The sequence below is a fragment of the Danio rerio genome, chromosome 13, assembly GCF_049306965.1.
Source record: "Danio rerio strain Tuebingen ecotype United States chromosome 13, GRCz12tu, whole genome shotgun sequence".
In the NCBI taxonomy this organism is placed as follows: Eukaryota; Metazoa; Chordata; class Actinopteri; order Cypriniformes; family Danionidae; genus Danio; species Danio rerio.
This window is the reverse complement of record NC_133188.1, coordinates 15,411,222-15,433,526: the sequence shown is the minus strand read 5'-3', so window position 1 is coordinate 15,433,526 and position 22,305 is coordinate 15,411,222. Positions and strand designations below refer to the sequence as shown.

Sequence of the window (22,305 nt, the reverse complement as noted above, 5' to 3'; positions counted from 1 at the left end):
TTACATCGACGACATCCTCATATATTCAAACACGATGAAGGAACATGTTGAACATGTACGTATGGTGTTGCAACGCATGATTCAACATCGTCTGTACGCCAAATTAGAGAAGTGTGAATTTCACCAGACACAGATCGCCTTTTTGGGATACGTCATCAGTGCAGAAGGGATTACCATGGATGATACGAAGGTACAGGCAGTTCAACGATGGCCGTTACCCCAGAATCTCAAGGAGTTGCAGCGATTTCTAGGTTTTGCCAACTTCTATAGACGGTTTATCAGAGGCTTTAGTTCAATAGCCGCACCATTAACAGCCATGACCAAACGAAATTCCCACAAACTATCCTGGTCCTCTGAAGCACGCCAAGCATTTAACGATTTGAAGACTCAATTCACCACAGCTCCTATTCTCCGTCATCCCAACCCAGACCTACCTTTCATTGTGGAAGTGGATGCATCCAACACAGGAGTCGGTGCTGTGTTATCTCAACGTCAGGGTCAACCATCCAAAATGTATCCATGTGCCTTCTTCTCCCGTAAATTGACCAGCGCAGAACGAAACTATGATGTGGGAAATCGCGAATTACTGGCAATGAAATTAGCCCTGGAAGAATGGAGACACTGGCTGGAGGGGGCTAGTCAGCAATTCACCATATTAACTGACCACAAGAATCTGGAATATCTTCGCTCAGCCAAACGTCTAAATCCCAGACAAGCTCGTTGGGCTTTGTTCTTCACCAGATTCGACTTCATTGTCACCTATAGACCAGGGAGTAAAAATAGTAAGGCAGATGCACTATCCAGGCTATCAGAGGAAAAAACCCCAATTAGTGATGAAACCATTATTCCTACGAACTTACTAGTGGCTCCAGTACAGTGGGACATACTTACCGAGATCCAAGAGGCCAACCGAGAAAACAACCCTCCAGTAGACTGTCCGAATCACCTGATGTTTGTACCCAATAACATACGTACCAGATTACTGACCCATATTCATGACACTCCCAGTTCGGGGCATCCAGGCATCACTGCAACTTTGGAATTAGTCAAAGCCCGTTTCTGGTGGCCGTCCCTCACGAAGGATGTAATTAATTATGTTCAGAAATGTGAAATTTGCCAAAGCACGAAGGCATCTCACCAAACCCCTGCTGGCCTGTTACAACCGCTACCGGTTCCGCAACGGCCCTGGTCCCATATAGCGGTGGACTTCATTACGGATCTCCCTGTTTCCCAGAACAACACAGTCATTCTCACGGTGGTTGATCGTTTCTCCAAGGCTTGTCGCCTAATACCGTTGCCCAAATTGCCCTCTGCCTTTGAAACCGCAGAAGCCCTGTGCAATCATGTATTTCGAATGTTTGGCTTACCTGATGATATCGTCTCAGACAGGGGATCCCAATTCACTTCCCGGGTATGGTCCGCTCTCTGTAAAAATCTAAATATTAATGTTAGTCTCACCTCAGGGTACCATCCTCAATCCAACGGCCAAACTGAACGTATGAATCAAGAAGTCATTCGATTTCTACGTTCCTACTGTCATCAGCAACAGCACGACTGGAGTCGCTACCTGATGTGGGCAGAATATGCACAAAATTCATTAATAAAGCCAGCCACGGGTATTACGCCATTCAAATGTATTCTTGGCTACCAACCACCCCTGTTTCCATGGTCCGGAGAACCCACTGAGTTACCTGCTGTCACGGATTGGCTGCAGCGGAGTGAGGATGTCTGGAACCAGGCTCACAGACATCTCATGAGGGCAGTCAGGAGGAGAGAGATTCAGGCGAACCGTCACCGACGCCAGGGACCCACGTATCAGCCGGGGCAGTGGGTGTGGTTGTCGACACGAGACCTTCGTCTGAGATTGCCCTGCCGCAAACTCAGTCCCAGGTATGTAGGGCCATTCAAAATTGTACGCCAGATTACTCCAGTGTCTTTTCGCTTAGCCTTGCCTAATCATTATCGTATTTCTCCTACTTTCCACATGTCATTACTCAAACCCGCTGGTGGTCCACGAGAGGAGGCGGTTGAGGAGGAATCGGAAACCAGGACCCCTCCACCTGTCATGATCGAGGGCGAGGAAGCTTACCTCGTTCGAGAAGTGCTGGACTCTCGACGTCGGGGTGGCGCCCTCCAATATCTGGTGGACTGGGAAGGGTACGGTCCAGAGGAACGGTCCTGGGTGAATGCTAGAGATATTCTAGACCCAACTCTCACGGAAGAGTTTCATCAAAGGTTCCCAGAGAAACCAGCCCCCCGACAGCGCGGTAGACCCCGGCGTCAGGTGCCTTCTCGCTTCAGGAGCCGCTCGCAGGAGGGGGGTTCTGTTGTAAATGAGGGCGATGCCAACCCTCTTGTGCACCACCAGAGGGAACCATCGCCAGAATTCTGATTCGACTCACGGACTCAAAATCCCATAAGCCCTGCTACCTGGCACTGATTACGGTCCAGGTGCAACTCATCAGCTCTCGTGTATATATACCACACTCACGCTCCGGTTCGTTGCGAAGTCTTGATTTGCCTGGCTGTCATTTCTGAGCGTTCCATACTCCCTGCTTCGGACTGATCTGTGTTTCTGACCCTGTGCTTGTTCTACGATTACGAAAGACATCTGCCTGCCCCTGATCTCCAGCCTGTTATTCGGACCAGTAAGATATCTGCCTGCCTTTGAACTTTTGCCTATCCCACGTTCTGTCTCCTGGATTGCCCCTTTGTGTTTGTTTGTATGTGTGCTCTTAATAAAGCTTGCAAATGGATTCAATGCCTTCTGACTCATCACAACAGTAGTATAAATAAACCCTCCACCGAACCTAACCTTAACCCTTAGTTACCATTGTACTGTATAATCCATTACTTTCTACAGTAAATACACGGTGTGGGTTAAGTACAAAAACTAATAATATTATATAAAAGCTCTTTTGAACTTCCTCTTCATCAAAGCCAGTTTTACTGTTTCTAGCTTTAAATCAACATATTAGAAATATTTCTGAAAGACTTAAATAATAAAATAATTTGATTAAACAAATTTGGTGAAAAAGTTCTCGAAAAGAAAGAAATGATATGAGAGTATTTAAATCATTACAGGAATTTTCCTTTTTACCTTAACTATTTTAGTAATGTCCTTTATAAATATATGTCCCTATAAGTTTTATGAAGGCTTTTTTGAGTGCAACGAATGAGCAAAATCTTCTTTTACTTATGTTTTAGAAAGAATTTGTGTCAGTCTATTTGTATTACTTTGCTTATAATAGATTTTTTTGTAATTAGAGAATAGAGAATTGTGTGTAGAAGAGAGAGACATTGTATGTGAGTGTGTGTGTGTTAGACAGAGAGAGACTGAGTGAGAGAAAGATAGCATGTGCATGTGTATGTGTATGTGAGCGTGTGTATGTGTGTGAGAGAGAAACAATGTATGAGAAAGAGACAGTGTATGTGAATGTGTGTGTAAAAGAGAGACCGTGTGTGTGCGCGGATGTGTGTGTGTGTGTGTGTGTGTGTGTGTGTGTGTGCATGCGTGTGTGCATGCGTGTGTGTGTGTGTGTGTGTGTGTGTGTGTGTGTGTATGAGAGAGGAACAACGTTTGAGCAAGAGAGTGTGTGAGTGTGTGTAAGTCTGTGTGTGAGAGAGAGCAGTGTGTGTGTGTGTGTGTGTGTGTGTGTGTGTGTGTGTGTGTGTGTGTGTGTGTGAGTAGCAGTGAATGGTGAGTGGTGCTCTGCTATGCTGCCTGTCAGCTCACCCTCACTGGCTCTCAATGGAGCAGGAACAGAGGCTGCAGGAGGGTCAGTGCTGCAAGAAGAAGGGGATCCTTGATTAATGACAGCGCTGAGAGCAGTGTGTGTGATCGATGTGTGCTGTTCAAACCTTTCACCCGTCGCTCTTGCTGCTTCCCAAAAACCACAAGCAGCTGCTTTACCCCACATTCAGTCGCTTGTTAAAGATTTCAAATCAGAGGATTTCAGTTTCTCTATACCCAAGTTTCTTAGTGCACAGTGTGCATCAAATGAAAGTCAGTTGTAGACAACCAATTAATCGCTAAAAAAAGTTTGTTTGTTTTAGCATAATAGAAAAAAGTACATTATGAAATCATAATTTCCATTTATAAAGATAATTTTTATATAAATTAGCTTATTTAAGAAATTGTAAAAAAATATATATATAGAATTTTGTTGAGAGCATCACAGTGGTGCAGTGGGTAGCACAAAAATTGACTGTCGGCTTGTTCAGTTGGCATTTTTGTGTGGAGTTTGCATATTCTCCCCATGTTTGCATGGGTTTCCTTTGGGTACTCTGGTTTCCCAGACAAGGCTAAATTGTCCGTAGTGTTTGTGTGTGAACGAGTGTGTATGGATGTTTCCCAGTCATGGGTGCAACTGGAAGGGCATTCGCTGTGTAAAACATATGCTAGATAAGTTGCTGTTTATTCTGCTGTGGCGACCCCAGATAATAAAGGAACTAAGCTAAAAAGAAAATAAATGATTGATTGAATGAATGAATAAATGAATTTTGTTGTCTGTAAAACTATAAATACAACTACAAGTAATATTTTTGCATTTGGATGACCTTTGCTAGCTTAAACCTTATCTTTTATGTTGAATTCAGTGCTTATTTGGTGGTTGAAATTTTACAAAATGAGAATAAAAATATATTATAATAAGATAAGCTACATGTATTCAAATGCTGTTGAATAGGTCACACTATTTTAATAAACAACTCTTGCAATTAAGAAATCATTAACTTTGAAGTTAGCTCGATAAATTTCTAATTTACTTAATAATTTCTTCGCTTATTTATAATTATTTGGGGTTAGACATTATTAGGCAGGCATGTAGAATAAAATCATGAATAAATATCTATCTGTCTGTCTGTCTGTCTGTCTGTCTGTATATATACAGTTGATAATATTTTTTATTCTGGAGAAAGTCTTATTTGTTTTACTTTGGCTAGAATAAAAGCAGTTTTTAATTTATTTTAAACCATTTTAAGGTCAAAATTATATGCCTCTTAAGTTTTATTTATTTTTCCATAATCTACAGAACAAACCATCGTTATACAATAACTTGCCTAATTACCCTAACCTGCCTAGTTAACCTAATTAAGCCTTTAAGTGTCACTTTAAGCTGTAAAGTGTCTTGAAAAATATCTAGTCAAATATTATGTACTATCATCATGGCAAAGATAAAATAAATCAGTTACTAAAAATGAGTTATTAAAACTATTATGTGTAGAAATGTGTTGAAATGTGTTGAAAAGGTGACGCAGTGGCGCAGTAGGTAGTGTTGTCGCCTCACAGCTAGAAGGTTGCTGGTTCGAGCCTTGGCTGGGTCAGTTGGCGTTTCTGTGTGGAGTTGGCATGTTCTTCCTGCGTTCGCGTGGGTTTCCTTCTGGTGCTCTGGTTTTCCCTACAGTCCAAAGACATGCGCTATAGGTGAATTGAGTAGTTTGGGTGTTTCCCAGAGATGGGTTGCAGCTGGAAGGGCATCCACTGCGTGAAACATGTACTGGATAAGTTGGCAGTTCATTCCGCTGTGGCGATCCCGGATTAACAAAGGGATTAAGCCGAAAAGAAAAGAAACAAATGAATGTGTTGAAAAAAAAATCTTCTCTCCGTTAAGCAGAAGTAGCGGAAATAAAAATAAATAGGGGGCTAATAATTCTGACTTATATACTTTGTATATAACTATAGTTTTTGATTTAATTATAAAGGCCTTTTTTATATTTAGATTATGTTTTCTATTCAATACCAATTTGAAATTAATCTTGGAAATCTGTATATTTTATTTGTAGAATTTTACAAATTAGAAAAAAAAACAACTAAACTAGTAAATAAATTTCTCAGACTAATTTGTAATAATTCATATCCTCATTTATATAATTTCAAGATTTTAACTATTTCTTTGTTTACAAATAAATTCATTTAATCAGTTAAGTCACCTATTTTTTTTTTTACAGTAAAATTATATTTGCCATCTAGTGCTTGTATGACATTACATCAGCCCTAAGTAAAAGAAAAATGGTGTAGAAACAATTTTCACTCAAAAGCTGGGAGTAAATGTCACAATCACTTGCAAAGAAAAGTAACACTTTGAAACAAGGTGAAATATTAAAGCAGAAAAACTCGTAAAGCATCCTCTGTACTTGTGCTACTTAAAACTTTGAGAAAAAAAAAAGAATTCATCTTTGCAGACTGGATGTCAAACAAGTGCATTATTTCCTGTACTAGGGTGTATCACTTGAGTTCATCTTTAACCTCTCCTCATGGAGAGTGACGGATGAGTGTGCTGAATGGTTGATGGACACCATAAAAGCTCTTTAACATACTTTGATCCCTTCTCTCGGTTCCTTTTCTCTCCCCCAAACATGCACACAAGCACCAGAGAGAGAGAGAGAGAGAGAGAGTTTCTGCTGGCCAATTAAAGCTCATCATGTGTATGTGTTGATGAAGTCATCATTAAGCAGTCGCCGGCTTCATTAAAGCAGGACGACTCTTGAGGACTCCTGCAGTGCATGATATCCCACAACCCCCCTAAACACACACACACACGCACGCACGCATGCACGCACGCACACATGCACGCATACGCACACACACACAAACGCACGCAGATAGGGGGAGGGTCAGCCACATACACTACTACCTCCACATTCAAACTGTTCATCAACCAAAACTGCATGTTTTTTCATCTGCCAATTACCTATGCTTTTGTGTGTGTGTGTGTGTGTGTGTGTGTGTGTGTTTGTGTACGTCAGGCTTCCTTTCCTGCAGAAACGTCCTCGTGTTACACTGCCGGTTCACAGCATGGTGTGTCTCTGTGCATTCGGCCTGGCGCTGCCTGTTGCCATCAGCCTGTTCCCCCAAAACAGTCAGGTGAGCACTCGCTTGCGCTCACACTTTTCCCTTCGTCCCCTCTCTCTTTGTCTGCCACGGAGCCGGTTATGGTTTAAAATGGTGTTTATTAAGCTGTTCATCCATATGGTTACTGAACTGCAGACATATGTGCTGCCAACTACTTCTCTTGGTTCTCCCAGCCCTCCCCTCCTCCTCTCCTCTCACTCTCTCGCTCCCTCTTTACACTTTTGCGAGGCTTCCAGACGAACGCTCCCAAAAAACTCCACTCATGTCCCTCCTCCACCCCTTCCCCATCCCTTTTCACACCCCACAGGATGTCTGTTTCAGATTCTGCCTCACACACTCACACACTCGTTGCCATCTGTTTCTGAGCAAAATATTGCGAGTTTTGGCCCCGGTTTGGATATTTACCAGTGCTCGTGGCTTCGTTTTAGCTTCTTATGATGGCTGAAGTGTCAGTTTTGACTGTGAAAAAGTGCTGGAGGCAAGAGAAAGACGTGGCACGCTTTTGATTCTCATCTGATGAAACATTTTAAACGTCTTTAATGACTTAATGATGGCTGTGAATGGTTTGCTCGGTGTGGCCCAAAAAAAAGGAGCTGAATCTTAATGTCAGTATAAAAATAAAAACACAGCGTAATCAAAATGTTGTATACGATGCGATTTTGGGTTGTTTATCCTGCTAGTAGGAGATTAGTTGTGTTTAACTCCTAAAACTATATATCTGTCATCTGTCAGTCCCATTGGACGTTTATTCATTTTTGGGACACAGTTGAAGATATCATACAGTGCATCTGAAAAATATTCAAAGTGCTTTACTTTTTCCACATTTTTTTTATGTTACAGCCAAAATGGATTAAATTCATGTATTTCCTCAAAATTCTACACTCAATACCCTATAATGAAAAAGTAAAAAAAGATTTTTTGAAATTGATGCAAATTTATTAAAAATAAAAAAACTAAAAAAATCACATGTACATAAGTATTCACATCCTTTGCTCAATAGCCATTTTCAGTTCTCTCCAGAGATGTTCAATAGGATTTAGGTCTGGGCTGTGGCTGGGCCTCTCAAGGACATTCATCGAGTTGTTGTGAAGCCACTCCATTGATATTTTAGTGGTGTGCTTTAAGTCATTGTCTTGCTGGAAGATGAATTGTCGCCCCAGTTTGAGTTCAAGAGCACTCTGAAGCTGGATTTCATTTAGGAAGTCTGTATATTGCTACATTTATCTTTCCCTCTATCCTGACTAGTCTTCCAGTTCCTGCTGCTGAAAAACATCCCCACACATGATGCTGCCACCCCCATGCTTCATTGTAGGGATCACTAATGCCTGCTGTTCTGCAATAACACTTCCCAAACACTAGTTGGCAGTGAGGTGTTTATGTTCCTCTGTGTCAAGTTTCTTCGCTGGTGTTTTGTTTGTTCTGAATGCTACCTTAAAGTACAAGTGGCTTAAACTCGCTCATTTTAAGGCAGGAACCGGCGGACTTGCAACAACTTTAACCAGGAGGTAAACACATAACAAAACTTTACATCCGGAGCTCTTTTTTGGGACTCTACACTTGTAAACAATTGCTCCATCGGGCTCTTGCGGCTCTCTGCCCCGCCCAGACCTGTCAGTGCTACCAAGCTGACCAATCACAGAACTTGCCATACGCGTTGTTATGAGAGGTGCGCGACAGCGACGCCAACGGCCACGGTGTCAGGCTATGCATCAATGCTCCAAAGCCTCTTTGGAGTGAATGCCAGGCGTTGCGTTTGAAGAAAACCAGGCAACACTCATCAACAGGATTGAGGCTGATTTATACTTCTGCATCAAACGCACGAGTATGCTACGGCGCAGCCTAAGCGTTGATGCATAGCCCGACACCTTGGCAATCGGCATAGCTGACGCACACCTCTCAAAAAATTTAACTACACATTGCAACGACGCATATCGCTGTCACGTTACATAAAAGATGAGGAACCCAATTGCAAGCAAAACAAAGTCTTTTAATATTGTTCTCACAAATAGACAGGAAATTGACGAGTGGCTGGAGGCACTGAACAGGTGAATAATTATAGTGGTGGTCTGGTTCGGCAGCACTGATCAAATGTTCATAATACTCATCAACAGAGCAGATAAAACATTCGTCATGGAAGAAACCGGGATGTCTCAGATGTAACTCATCAACAGAGCGGATCACACATTCATCAGGAAGAAACAGGAAGCATCAGAGACTGCAACATGGAATACAACCAGACCACTCACCACCAGCGAAGAGAGGAGCCTGACAAAACACAAAGAACCGTGAGCAAACAACGAAATGACAAAGTGAGACAGGAACGCTGAACCTTTATAGGCACAAAAAATGCGCTACACCTGTAGCGCGCTGATTATCAGCCGAGCGGCGCTACGGAACAGTTCCGGTAACAAAGATCATGTGACCGCTCAGCTGATGACATGAAAACAAACACCCACTGACAGCCACGCGACACCCACACAAACACAGCGAGAAAGGCACACATACTTAGAAACACGTATCATAATAATAAACTGTCACACAACGCAGACACTTCAAATAAGGAGCAGATGAATCCACAACCGTGACATTACCCTCTCCCCTAGGGACGCCTCCTGGTTAGACTGGTGTGTGCGGATTAATTGCCGTATGAAAAACGGGCTTTACTTTGGATACATGAAATACGGGATGAATTCTCCTGTACGCTGGAGGTAATTTGAGGCGGATTGCCACTGGACTAATGATTTTAGTGACAATAAAGGGGCCAATAAATTTAGGAGCTAACTTATTGCAAACGGTGCGGAGAGGAATGTTTTTAGAAGAAAGCCACACTTTTTGACCGACAACGTAAACGGGAGGCTTAGACCGGTGGCAATCGGCTTAAGCCTTGGTGCGCGTCCCCACTCGAAGGAGGGTCTGTCTGGCCCTGTTCCAAGTGCGACGGCACCTCTGGACAAAGGCGTGAACAGAGGGAACCGCGACTTCGGATTCCAGACTGGGAAAAACTGGTGGCTGGTAACCTAGACTACACTGAAACGGAGAAAGGCCCGTGGACGACACTGGTAACGAATTATGTGCGTACTCCACCCACGAAAGTTGCCGACTCCAGGAGGAGGGATTCTGCGAGACCAAACATCGCAAAGTGCGCTCAAGATCCTGATTGGCTCTCTCGGTCTGGCCGTTACTCTGGGGATGAAAACCAGAAGAAAGACTAACAGTGGCCCCCAATAAACGGCAGAATTCTCTCCAGAATCTAGAGACAAACTGAGGCCCCCTGTCAGAAACCACGTCCGTCGGGAGGCCATGAATGTGAAAGATATGATCAATGACAGCAACCGCTGTCTCTCTGGCTGATGGTAATTTGGGCAGAGAGATAAAATGAGCAGCCTTCGAGAACCTGTCCACCACGGTCAAAACTACCGTGTAACCGTTAGAGGATGGAAGACCCGTAACAAAATCTAGCGAGATGTGTGACCATGGTCTTGAAGGTACTGACAGCGGTTGAAGGAGCCCAGCAGGTAGGCGATTGGAAGACTTAGAAACCGCACAGACAGAGCAAGCCAATACAAAATCGTGCACATCACAAGCCATAGTTGGCCACCAGAATCGTTGTTTGATAACGAATAACGTGCGACTTACCCCTGGGTGACAAGCTACCTTGGAGGAATGACCCCACCGGACAACGTCGGACCGTAATTCCTCCGGCACGAATAACCGACTCGGTGGGCATCCGATCGGGGGCGTTACCCCATTCAGGGCTGTGCGAACCCTCGACTCGATCTCCCAGGAAATGTTCGCTACAACAATCCCCTGGGGAAGCACAGGATCAGGTGATGACGTGCGATCCAACGGGTCGAAAAGACGTGATAATTCGTCAGGTTTGATGTTTTTGGAGCCTGGTCTGTAAGAGATCGTAAAATTAAATTGTCCGAAAAATAATGCCCACCAAGCCTGCCTGGAGTTTAATCTTTTAGCGGATCTAATATATTCAAGATTCTTATGATCGGTCTAGACGATAAAGGGCACCCCTGAGCCCTCTAACCAATGACGCCACTCCTCCAAAGCATGTTTGACGGCCAACAACTCTCGATTACCAATGTCGTAATTTATTTCAGCAGGAGATAATCGATGAGAAAAATACGCGCAAGGATGGATCTTGCCATCCGAGGAGGAGCGCTGGGACAGAATGGCCCCAACCCCAACCTCAGACGCATCGACCTCCACCACAAACTGCCGGGAAGGATCAGGGGCAATGAGGATCAGGGCTGAAACGAAGCAGCCTTTTAGTTTGGAAAAGGCAGCTTCAGCTGCACTGGACCACCTGAACGGCGTCTTGGAGGAGGTCAAGGACGTCAGAGGTGCGGCAAGCTGGCTGAAATTGCAAATAAAACGCCGGTAAAAATTGGCAAAGCCCAGAAATCTCTGCAGGGCCTTACGGGAATCTGGGGTTGGCCAATCTACCACAGCCTGAATCTTCTCTGGATCCATGCGCACCCCCTTGACTGACACAATATGTCCCAAGAACTGAACCGACTGTGCATGAAAAACGCATTTCTCCGCCTTGACATAAAGCCCATTCTCTAACAGCCTCTGCAACACTCGCCTGACGTGTTGAACGTGTTCCTGGAGAGAGTGAGAAAAAATCAGAATGTCATCCAGGTAGACATAAATAAACTGATCTATCATATCTCTCAACACTACATTGACGAGTGCCTGGAAAACAGCCGGAGCGTTGGAAAGGCCGAAGGGCAGAACGCAGTGCTCAAATTGCCCTCTAGGGGTATTAAACACTGTTTTCCACTCATCCCCGGGTCTTATGCGAACCAAATGATAAGCATTGCGGAGATCTAACTTTGTGAAAAAGTTCGCCCCCTGCAGGCGGTCGAAGGCTGAAAACATCAACGGCAAAGGGTAAGTATTCTTAACCGTGATGCTGTTCAACCCTCGATAGTCAATGCATGGGCGAAGGGAACCATCCTTCTTTTTCACAAAAAAAATCCCGCCCCCGCCGGTGAAGAAGACGGGCGAATGATCTTGGCTGCTAGAGAATCAGAAATATATTTCTCCATGGCCTCCCTCTCTGGAACAGACAGTGAATATAACTTGCCCTTGGGCGGAGACGTACCTGGCAATAAGTCTATAGCACAGTCATAGGGACGGTGAGGAGGTAGAGAAGCAGCCCGGGACTTACTGAACACTCTCTTCAGGTCATGGTACTCACGTTTGACAGATCCACCTGCTCCTCCGGAAACACAGAACAAGGAACAGTGGAACAAGCAGACAATAAACGAGACTTATGACAGCTCTCACTCCATGAAAAAACTGCACTGTGACCCCAGTTAATGTGGGGCTTGTGTAGGACCAACCACGGATGTCCCAAAATGACAGGATTATTAACAGATTTAGTAAGAAAGAAAGAAATGTTTTCAGTATGATTTCCTGAAGTGACAAGTCTAATAGGAGCCGTGATGTGTGTGATGGTTGGAAGAGATAATCCGCTAAGTCCTTGGACTGCTATGGGTGAGGAAAGAGGAGAGAAAGGAATTTTTAACTCATTAACTAAATCAGAGTCAATAAAGTTCCCTTCAGCTCCTGAATCAATGAGCGCATAACAGGAATGAAAACTTGAATTAAATCCCAACTTAATGGGTAGAGATGTGGTATTGGGAGAGTCCTTTCCAGTCATAATCTCTCCCACCAAAAAACGCTTACCGGTAGGTGAATTATTGTTCTTGACAATGCATAAGGCTGCAAAATGCCCTGCAACCCCACAGTACATACACAAACCACTTGTGCGTCGGCGGCGTTTCTCCTCCGCTGAGAGGCGAAATCCTCCCATTTGTCTGGGCTCGGATTCTGGAACAGGAAGTGTAGCCTCCGAACAACAGGTCTGTGAAGCCAAACGTTGCGAACGAAGCTCTCTGTGGGCACTCCTGCGCTGAAGGCGATTGTCCACCCTTATGGCCAGGTTAATGAGACCGTCCAGTGTCTTGGGAAGCTCCAAAACGTAGATCTCATCCTTAATACGGTCTGCCAGTCCGTGAAAGAACATGTACCACTGCGCTTCGCTGTTCCACCCGCACTCGGCCGCCAGGGTGCGAAAGTCGATGGAATATTCCGCCACACAGTGCTCCTCCTGACTGAGCTCAGCGAGTCGTCTGGCTGCCTCTCTCCCCGAAGTCGCTGGATCAAAAACCACCCGGAGTTCCTCCGAAAACGCTTTAAAAGACACACAACAGGGAAGTCTCTTGGATCTGCATAAATGGGGTTCACCTGAATAACTTTGTGGTGGTGGTAGTCATGGTTCGGAGGTCTGTGAACTCTCATTAAAAACAGGACTGGGTGATGGGTTGACTGGAGACACTGACAACGTGGATCCGGCTTGGAGACCCGAACTGAGTTGCTGAACTTGATTAGACAGCTCGATGATTTGATTAAAAAGTGCTTGGATGGTCTGGCTGGAAACCTCCATACTTGCTGGGTTCAAATCTGGTCAGTTCGTTCTGTCATAAAAGATGAGGAACCCAATTGCAAGCAAAACAAAGTTTTGGAAATTGACGAGTGGCTGGAGGCACTGAACAGGTGAATAATTATAGTGGTGGTCTGGTTCGGCAGCACTGATCAAATGTTCATAATACTCATCAACAGAGCAGATAAAACATTTGTCATAGAAGAAACCGGGATGTCTCACATGTAACTCATCAACAGAGCGGATCACACATTCATCAGGAAGAAACAGGAAGCATCAGAGACTGCAACATGGAATACAACCAGACCACTCACCACCAGCGAAGAGAGGAGCCTGACAAAACACAAAGAACCGTGAGCAAACAACGAACTGACAAAGTGAGACAGGAACGCTGAACCTTTATAGGCACAAAATAATGCGCTACACCTGTAGTGCGCTGATTATCAGCTGAGCGGCGCTACGGAACAGTTCCGGTAACAAAGATCATGTGACCGCTCAGCTGATGACATGAAAACAAACACCCACTGACAGCCACGCGACACCCACACAAACACAGAGAGAAAGGCACACATACTTAGAAACACGTATCATAATAATGAACTGTCACACAACGCAGACACTTCAAATAAGGAGCAGATGAATCCACAACTGTGACAATCGCAAGCTCTCTGATTGGTCAGCTTGGTAGAACTGACGAGTCTGGGCAGGGCCGTGAGCCGCAAGAGCCCAATGGAGCAATTGTTTAAAAGTGTGGTGTGAGGAACATAAACACCTCACTGCCAACTAATGTTTGGGAAGTGTTATTGCAGAACAGCAGAAAATTTAAAATTTAAAATTTAAATATACTACAGGTGAACTCCAGTTGAGCTGTTGAAACATCTCAAGAGTGATCAGTGCAAACAGAATGTACCTAAGCTCAGTTTAGAGCTTCAAGGCAAAGGCTGTCAATACTAATGTACATGTGATTTGTCAGGTTTTTTTATTTTTAATAAAATTGCAACAATTTACAAATATATATTTTTTTCACATTGTCATTATGTTGTATTGTGTGTAGAATTTTATGAATACTTTCATAAATACTTTCCGGATGCATTGTATAATCAAATATGAAAGATTTGTTCCCTAAACTCACTTATAAATTATTAAGGTGTCAAAACATCAATTCAAATAAAGCAACCTGTTTAACCTGTTCACATGCTGTGTGCTCACAATAGGAAAGCTGTCATGTGCTTTTTTTTTTTTTTCTCAAGTGGGTGTCTGCACAGCAGTAATTTATAATTGTAATTTCAGAATAAAGATAAAAACTTAATATAGTCAAAACTGTCGATTACCGCTGTATAGGCTACGTTACAATTATTTATTTTTTTGCTAGCTTTTGTTGTTTTTCTGTTCAAGTAGAAGATTAGAAGGAAAAAATTATGTTTGTGTGCATTTACTCACCCTCAATTTGTAATTATGTAATTGATTCTTCTTTGGGGCACAAATAAAGAAATGAGGGCTTTTCTTGCCTCCATGAACCCTTTGACGCATACGATCCAATGTGGTAAAACATTTTAGCACGTCATGTGATCAGCATGCGATGGCTTGTGTTGAGGAAGAACATGAAGGCATAATTTCTCGTAAACATAATTGGACCAAGTGCTTTATTCACATCAGATACACACTGTTTTACCCTGTTCGGTAACACTTTAGAATAACTACACACTATGAATAATCTGTCAAGAATTAGCAAATAGTGAATTCATTACCTGTTAAGCTTTAACTCTACATTAAAAGTAAGCAGTTTTCAAATACTGCACATACAAATACTTTATTCTTGACTTATAAGCACTATTAAAATGTGCTTAATAATTGTTCTTTCATACTTTGTCACTTATTCATTTTTCATGACTACAATTAAAGTATCAAATGAACATTAATATTTGCAATCTTATCTAAAAAATAAAATTACTCTAAAGTTTAAACATTGCTGAATAACAGGAGTGTCAAAATACAACATAAAATTGGATAAAATAAAAATATAATAATTTAACAATATATTACAATACAACATTTGTATGAATAAAAGGATATATAAATGTTAATTTAGAATAGTTTGTTAATCATTTACTTACTCATTTTGAATAATCTTTAAAAACCTGCAACTTCTCTCAATAACTGGTTCGTAAATGATGCAGTACTTAAAAAAAATTTGTAATGAAGAATTAATCAGTGGCGATGCAGTGGCGCAGGAGGTAGTGCTGTTGCCTCACAGCAAGAAGGTCGGTGGTTCGAACATTGGCTCAGTTGGCGTTTCTGTGGAGTTTGCATGTTCTCCCTGCGTTCGCGTGCGTTTCCTCTGGGTGCTTCGGTTTCCCCCACAGTCCAAAGACATGCGGTACAGGTGAATTGGGTAGGCTAAATTTTTCCGTAGTTTGTGTGTGTGTGTGTGTGTCTGTGTGTGTGTGTGTGTGTGTGTGTGTGTGTGTGTGTGTGTGTGTGTGTGTGTGTGTGTGTGTGTGTGTGTGTGTGTGTGGATGTTTCCTAGAGATGGGTTGCGGCTGGAAGGGCATCTGCTGCGTTAAAAATGTGCTGGATAAGTTGGCAGTTCATTCCACTGTGGCAACCCCGGATTAGTAAAGGGACTAAGCCAACAAGAAAATGAATGAATGAATGAACTCATTTTGAATAATCTTTAAAAACCAGGAACTTCTCTCAAATAACTGGTTCGTAAATGATGCAGTACTTAAAAAAATTTGTAATGAAGAATTAATCTGTGGCGATGCAGTTGCGCAGTAGGTAGTGCTGTCGCCTCACAGCAAGAAGGTTGCTGGTTCAAGCCTCAGCTTGGAGTTTGCATGTTCTTCCTGCATGCCCTTAGGTTTTTCGCCAAGTGCTCCTGTTTCCCCCACAGTCCAAAGACATGCGGTACAGGTGAATGCGGTACAGCTAAATTGTCCATCGTGAATGAGTGTGAATGAGTGTGTGTGGATGTTTCCCAGAAATGGGTTGCGGCTGGAAGGTCAAGTTGGCAGTTCATTCCGCTGAGGCGACCCCGGATTAACAAGGGGATTAAGCCAAAAAGATAATTAATGAATTAATGAATGAATTAATTAATCAGTAGCTATACAATCATTGAGAACATTATATGTGTGCTTATAAGTCATGAATAAAGCAATTGTATCTGCAGTTGTAAACTGCTTATTAACGTCTGTTAACGTAGAGTTAATGCTTAACAAATATTTAATTCACTATTTGCAAATCTTAATAAATGACTCACGGTAAAATAAAAGTTGACTCAACTCAAAATTTTAAGGCAACAAACTTCAGGACATTTTTGAATTGACTCAACTTTCAACTTTCAAGTTGACTCAACAATTACTGCACTTGACTTGATTTAAGCTGAGTAAACTCAAAAAAGTTCCTTAAGATTGTTGCCTTTTTTTTTTTTGCAGTGAAAAAAATCAAAATTTATACTTTTTATTAATCAGACATATAGTAATGGTTACTATGTATGTTAATTAATGCTTTATTACTTTACTTCATGCAGTTTTGTGAATAAATGACAATTAAAGGCTCAGTATCAAATCTAAAAAATAAAATTACTGTAAAGTTTAAACATTGCTGAATTACAGGAGTGTCAAAATACAATTAGAAAGAAATACAATTAAATGAAACAACAACAGTATAATAATTTAAAAATATTAATATATATTGACACAATAGTTTAATGTTATTTAGCAAAGTTTAAACTGCACAGTAATTTTATTTTACATAAGACTGCTAAGATTTATTTTTCATTTGATTTGGTTTTATTTGTGTGTCTTTGAATAGACATTTATAAAGTAATTTATTTTCTTTTTTCCTGTTTAGAATACTGAGCCTTTAATAGTTATTTATAAGAGATTCATAAAGCATTAATAGTCCTCACTTTAGATTAGGTCACATAACTGGATGAAGTTGACCTAATAAAGCATTTATTAACATACAAATTAACTATTACTATATGCCTGAATAATTGGATATATGAATGTTAATTTGAATAATTTCCTAATCATTTACTTGTGCATTTTGAATTATCTTAAAATAGCCCCAGCTTTTCTTAAATAACTAGTTTGTATTTAATGCAGTACTTAAGTAAAAAGTAATAAAAAACTAATCATTCACAAGATATGAAAATACAATCATTAAGCACATTAAAATGTGCTTATAAGTGAAGAATTTACACCGTGTTTAGCTGTATTTATAAAGCTTTTACTAACATTAATTATTGAGTTAAAGCTTAACAGATAATAAATTAACTATTTGCTTATGCTCAATAGATGATTCATAGTGTGTAGTTATTATAAAGTTTTACCGTAATGTTTAACAGGGCGAAGAGATTTTTTAACAGTGTTTGCTGTATTTTTTTTTTCTGGGTTTTTATTTTGAATGAAATAAACACATTTACATTAAAAAAACTATTTTCAGATTAACTACAGAAAAAAACCCAGTTGTCCAATGACTTTATGAATTAATTAAAAATATGAAAACATATTACAAACTTGTCATCATGGCGAATAAGTTTTTTTTATTGTGAATATTAAAACTAGTATGTTAAAAAATGTGTTGGAAAAAATCTCTCTGTTAAGCAGCACTTGGGAAATATTTGAAAAATCTTTCCAATGATTCTTGTAATTGTTATAAACTAAACTAATAAACACCTGCAACTAAGGTTTAAGTAAGTGAAATGCATTAATGTAGTAAACATAGCTTGCCAAAGGTTTTAGTAAAAGAATTAAACAAGATGGACAAGACAAACAATAAAACACCAAAGAGAATACCATTAAAATGCTAAAGATACAAAATATGTTTTCAACCTTGATTTAGTAATGGAAGCTATAATCTAGGGCATCTGGTTCCATAGATGAGGGCCAGTGACTGACAAATCTCTGTTACCTATAGGGCCTTATCATACACCCAGCGCAATGTAGCGCAAGGCGCGGCACAATTGTTGTTTGCTAGTTTCAGCTTGGTGCAAGAGTCGTTTTGACGTTTTGTGCCATGCTATTTAAATAGCAGATGCATTTGCGCTCATATGTGCGCCTATAGGCGTTCTGGTCTAAAAAGAAAGATGTGTTGAGGCGCATTGCCAGCCTGTTGCTATTCTGAGAAACTATAGTATATTTTTTAATAGACCAGAACAAAGGCGGTCTATTGTCCAGCACAGAGCGTGTTAGTTGTGTGCCTCGCTTACACACTGCTTAATACACACAAGATGTAGAGCAATACGCAAATATCTTTACATATGAAAAAGAATTAAAATATTAAGGATATATATAGGATATATATATATATATATATATATATATATATATATATATATATATATATATATATATATATATATATATATATAGTATACTTTAAATAATTAAACATTCAATTCAATTCAGCTTTATTTGTATAGCGCTTTTACAATGTAGATTGTGTCAAAGCAGCTTCACATAAATGGTCATAGTAACTGGAACAGTGTGGTTCAGTAACTGGAACAGTGTGGTTCAGGTTTTAGTGTTTAAGTTCAGTTCAGTTCAGTTTAGCTCAGTCCAGTGTGATTTAATCATTACTGAGAGTTCAAACACTGAAGAGCCAATTCATCGATGCGTAGCTCTACCAATCCTGAACCATGCGAGGCAGTGGCGACAGCGGAGAGGGAAAAAAAACTTCACCTGATGGGAGTGGAGAAAAAAAACCTTGAGAGAACCAGACTCAGTTGGGCACGACCATTTTAATTTCTCCGCTGGCCAAAAGTCTTGTGCAGAACTTCCTTTGTCGTGGTTTAGGCTGGAAGATGGCCTCAGCGAAGACTCGTCTGTCCCTGGAGCGTCGCTGGAATCAGACTCATGTTCTCCACTCCCCACGACCATCAGCGCAGCAGCAGCTCAGGATATGGCCTGGTCCCGGATATGGAATCCTTGGGATCATCACGTCGCTGGTCTTGGATCCAATCAGTGACTCCGCATAATCTGAGGACCTCGGGATGAGTATCCCCAGGTGAAAATAGAGAATAAAGAGAATAATTAGCGTAGCTGCTGTTCATAGTGTATATAAGCAAGATGTAGAAGCCAGTGTGGAACCCGCTAGGTGATGCATTGAGTGTATGCTTTACTAAACAGATAGGTCTTTAATCTAGTTTTGAACTGGGAGAGTGTGTCTGAGCCTCGGACGTTATCAGGAAAGCTATTCCAGAGTGTAGGAGCCATGAAAGAGAAGGCTCGACCTCCTTTACTTGATTTTGCTATTCTAGGTACTACCAGAAGCCCTGAATTTTGAGATCTTAAAGAGCGAGTTGGTTTGTAGCGAGACAGAAGGTTGGTTAGATAAACAGGAGCTAGATTATTTAGAGCTTTATAGGTGAGAAGTAATATTTTAAATTCAATACGAAACTTAACAGGCAGCCAGTGTAGGGAGGATAAAATTGGGGTTATATGATCATATTTTCTAGACCTGGTCAGAACTCTGGCTGCTGCATTTTGTACTAATTGAAGTTTGTTAATAGAGGATGCTGGGCAGCCAGCAAATAGAGCATTACAGTAATCCAGTCTCGAAGTCATAAAAGCATGGACTAGCTTTTCTGCATCTGAGATGGATAGCATATTTCGTAATTTAGCGATATTTCTCAGATGAAAGAAGGCAGTTTTTGTGACATGGGATATATGGTTTTTAAAAGTTAGATTGCTGTCAAATATGACACCCAAATCTTTTATAGTAGAGCTAAAGCTAACTTTGTATCCTTCTAATTGTAAATTGAGTTGCGAGATCTGCTGTGTGCAAGATTTAGGCCCAATAAGTAATAATTCTGTTTTGTCGGAGTTTAAGAGAAGAAAATTGTTGGTCATCCAGTCTTTACAAAACATATTATTTTCTACATAAATATAAAAACCATGCTTTCATTCTTCATTTCGGGGAGCTTTTTCAGTTTATTCGTGACAAATTGCTTTTGTATAATGTTATTATTATTATTATTATTATTATTATTATTATTATTATTATTATTATTATTATTATTATTATTAGTATCCATATTTATTTTTGTTTTTATTAAAAACAAGCTTAGATTTGTCCACCTGTCAGGTTTCAGACCATTTTGGCACCGCATTTGTATTAGGATATAACTCAGTTTTTTGACCACGCTTCGTTATTATTGTTCATTTATTTGTTTGCTGGAGATTAGATCTAAATTTAGAAATAGTTTTGAAACAAATCTTTGCGCTTAAAAAGCTAAATTAATTATTTATAGGCTAATTGATATCTGTGCATACAAGGTTTCCCTATCCACGAGAGCGAAAGTGAAAGTAGAGAATTAGAGGCCTTATCTCTCATTCTCGTGCTGTAGATGCTCTGTTTAGCTGTTTTCTTGCTAGTGAAACACTCCACTTACAAAGTCGTCATGTAAATAGCAAATGCGATATGGTGCAACGCAACTGGATCCTAAAGGGAATGGGAGATGAGATTCTGATTGGTTTATTCTCAAAACACATCCATAACTCATAAAGAAAATAAGATCAACCCTTTAGACCATGCGCCACGGCGCAAAGCGGATTTTTTTCGTCCTTATATTAGCAGAAGTGGATTCTGACACGCCCTGAATGTGTTTGCGCCCTGTGCTGTGCACTTTGGGCATGGATCGTCAAAATAGCGCCCTTCGTTTTAAACAGGACTGAGGGACAAATAAAAAAGCCTTGTCAGTAGATCTTAAAAGTTTTAGTAATTGGCCAAAGGGTAAGGAGATCTTTAAGGTAACAACAAAAACAAGAGCTTTAAAACAAACAACAACTCAACTGTAGATCTTCATTTTAGCCCGCTTATTCAGTCGTTTGCAAAATCTATTGGCTCTATACTGTATGTCACGTTAAAAAGAAACTATTCTTCTAACCTCAGGTCAAGAGCTGTAACTCCAGCCATACATGTTTTTGACACAGCTGACATGCAAATGATATACTATACAGGAAACACCAAATCACTGAAATATATTGGTAAAAGTGAAACTTACAAATACAGTTGGCTAGTGATGGTTTTGAGAAAAGCAGACCTGAAAAGCCCATGAAATGTTTCCTCTCTTGTGTGTTCTGACCTCACCTTCTCTCTGTCTGACAGATTCACGTATCGGAGCTGGAGCCGGAGATCTCTGCTGCTACACACTGCCAGATCCTAACCTACAACAAGGGTCTTTAACCAGTTAAAATGCTGGACATCTGCCAACTAATGTATTTTTCCCTGATGGTAAAATGCAAAGTGTTATTACAGTGTTTGATTGCTTCTTGCTGGATTGTTCCTGCTGTGCGTGAATCCTCTCTCAGCCTCACAAAGAGACTCACACCACTGCTAATCATAGGATTTCCATGTACTTGGCAAATAGAGGCTTTTAGTGTATTTAGAGCAAAAAAGGTTTATTTTTTTAATTTCCCCATTATTCTTTTATATTTGCTAATTTATGTACTATTGATAATAATAATAATTGTGTAAAAATGTTTGGATATCTTAAGCACATTTAATTAATATTGTACACAGAATTTATCTGGCTTTATGTTATTTTCTTAAAGTACATTTACAAACATCAAATTAAGATAGAATGTTTTGTTTTATTTTTTTTTCAGTACACTGTAAAATCCAACTGTCAACTGTATTAAATGAAATGAGTTTAGTGAACTCAAAATGTACTGAAAGTTAATTCTACTCATTTGGAAATAATTTTGAACTCAGTAAATCAGTGTTGAAGGTAATGAGTTAATTAAATACCTCATTACTTCAAACCTAAAGGAGTAAGTTCATAGTACTCGTATAGATTAATTTTTTAACTTGAGTGGTTTGTAGCCATCGGTTTTCTCAGACTGTTGAGTTGCCTTAACTTATTGGGTTTTACAGTACTCAGTTGGTTTGAGTTCACTTCATTTGTTGGGGTTTACTGTGCTCAAATTGCTTTATTTAGTCAAATGGATTAGGTTCACAGTACTCAATAGGATTAGTT

At 40.6% G+C, this 22,305-nt stretch overlaps 1 protein-coding gene across 15 annotated transcripts in view; it reads left to right on the top strand.

Annotated features, from left to right (window-relative positions):
• sfxn5a (sideroflexin 5a) overlaps positions 1 to 21,894 on the top strand; it is a 63,928-nt gene extending 42,034 nt beyond the window's left edge. For 9 of the 15 annotated variants that reach the window (XM_073919658.1, XM_073919650.1, XM_073919656.1 and 6 more), the window contains 2 exons: positions 6,748 to 6,865; positions 21,435 to 21,601. In XM_073919658.1, coding sequence (XP_073775759.1) covers positions 6,748 to 6,865; positions 21,435 to 21,492 — 176 coding nt within the window. In that variant the 3' untranslated portion in view covers positions 21,493 to 21,601. 15 annotated transcript variants of the gene reach the window in all.
• Positions 21,895 to 22,305: the final 411 nt, after the last annotated feature.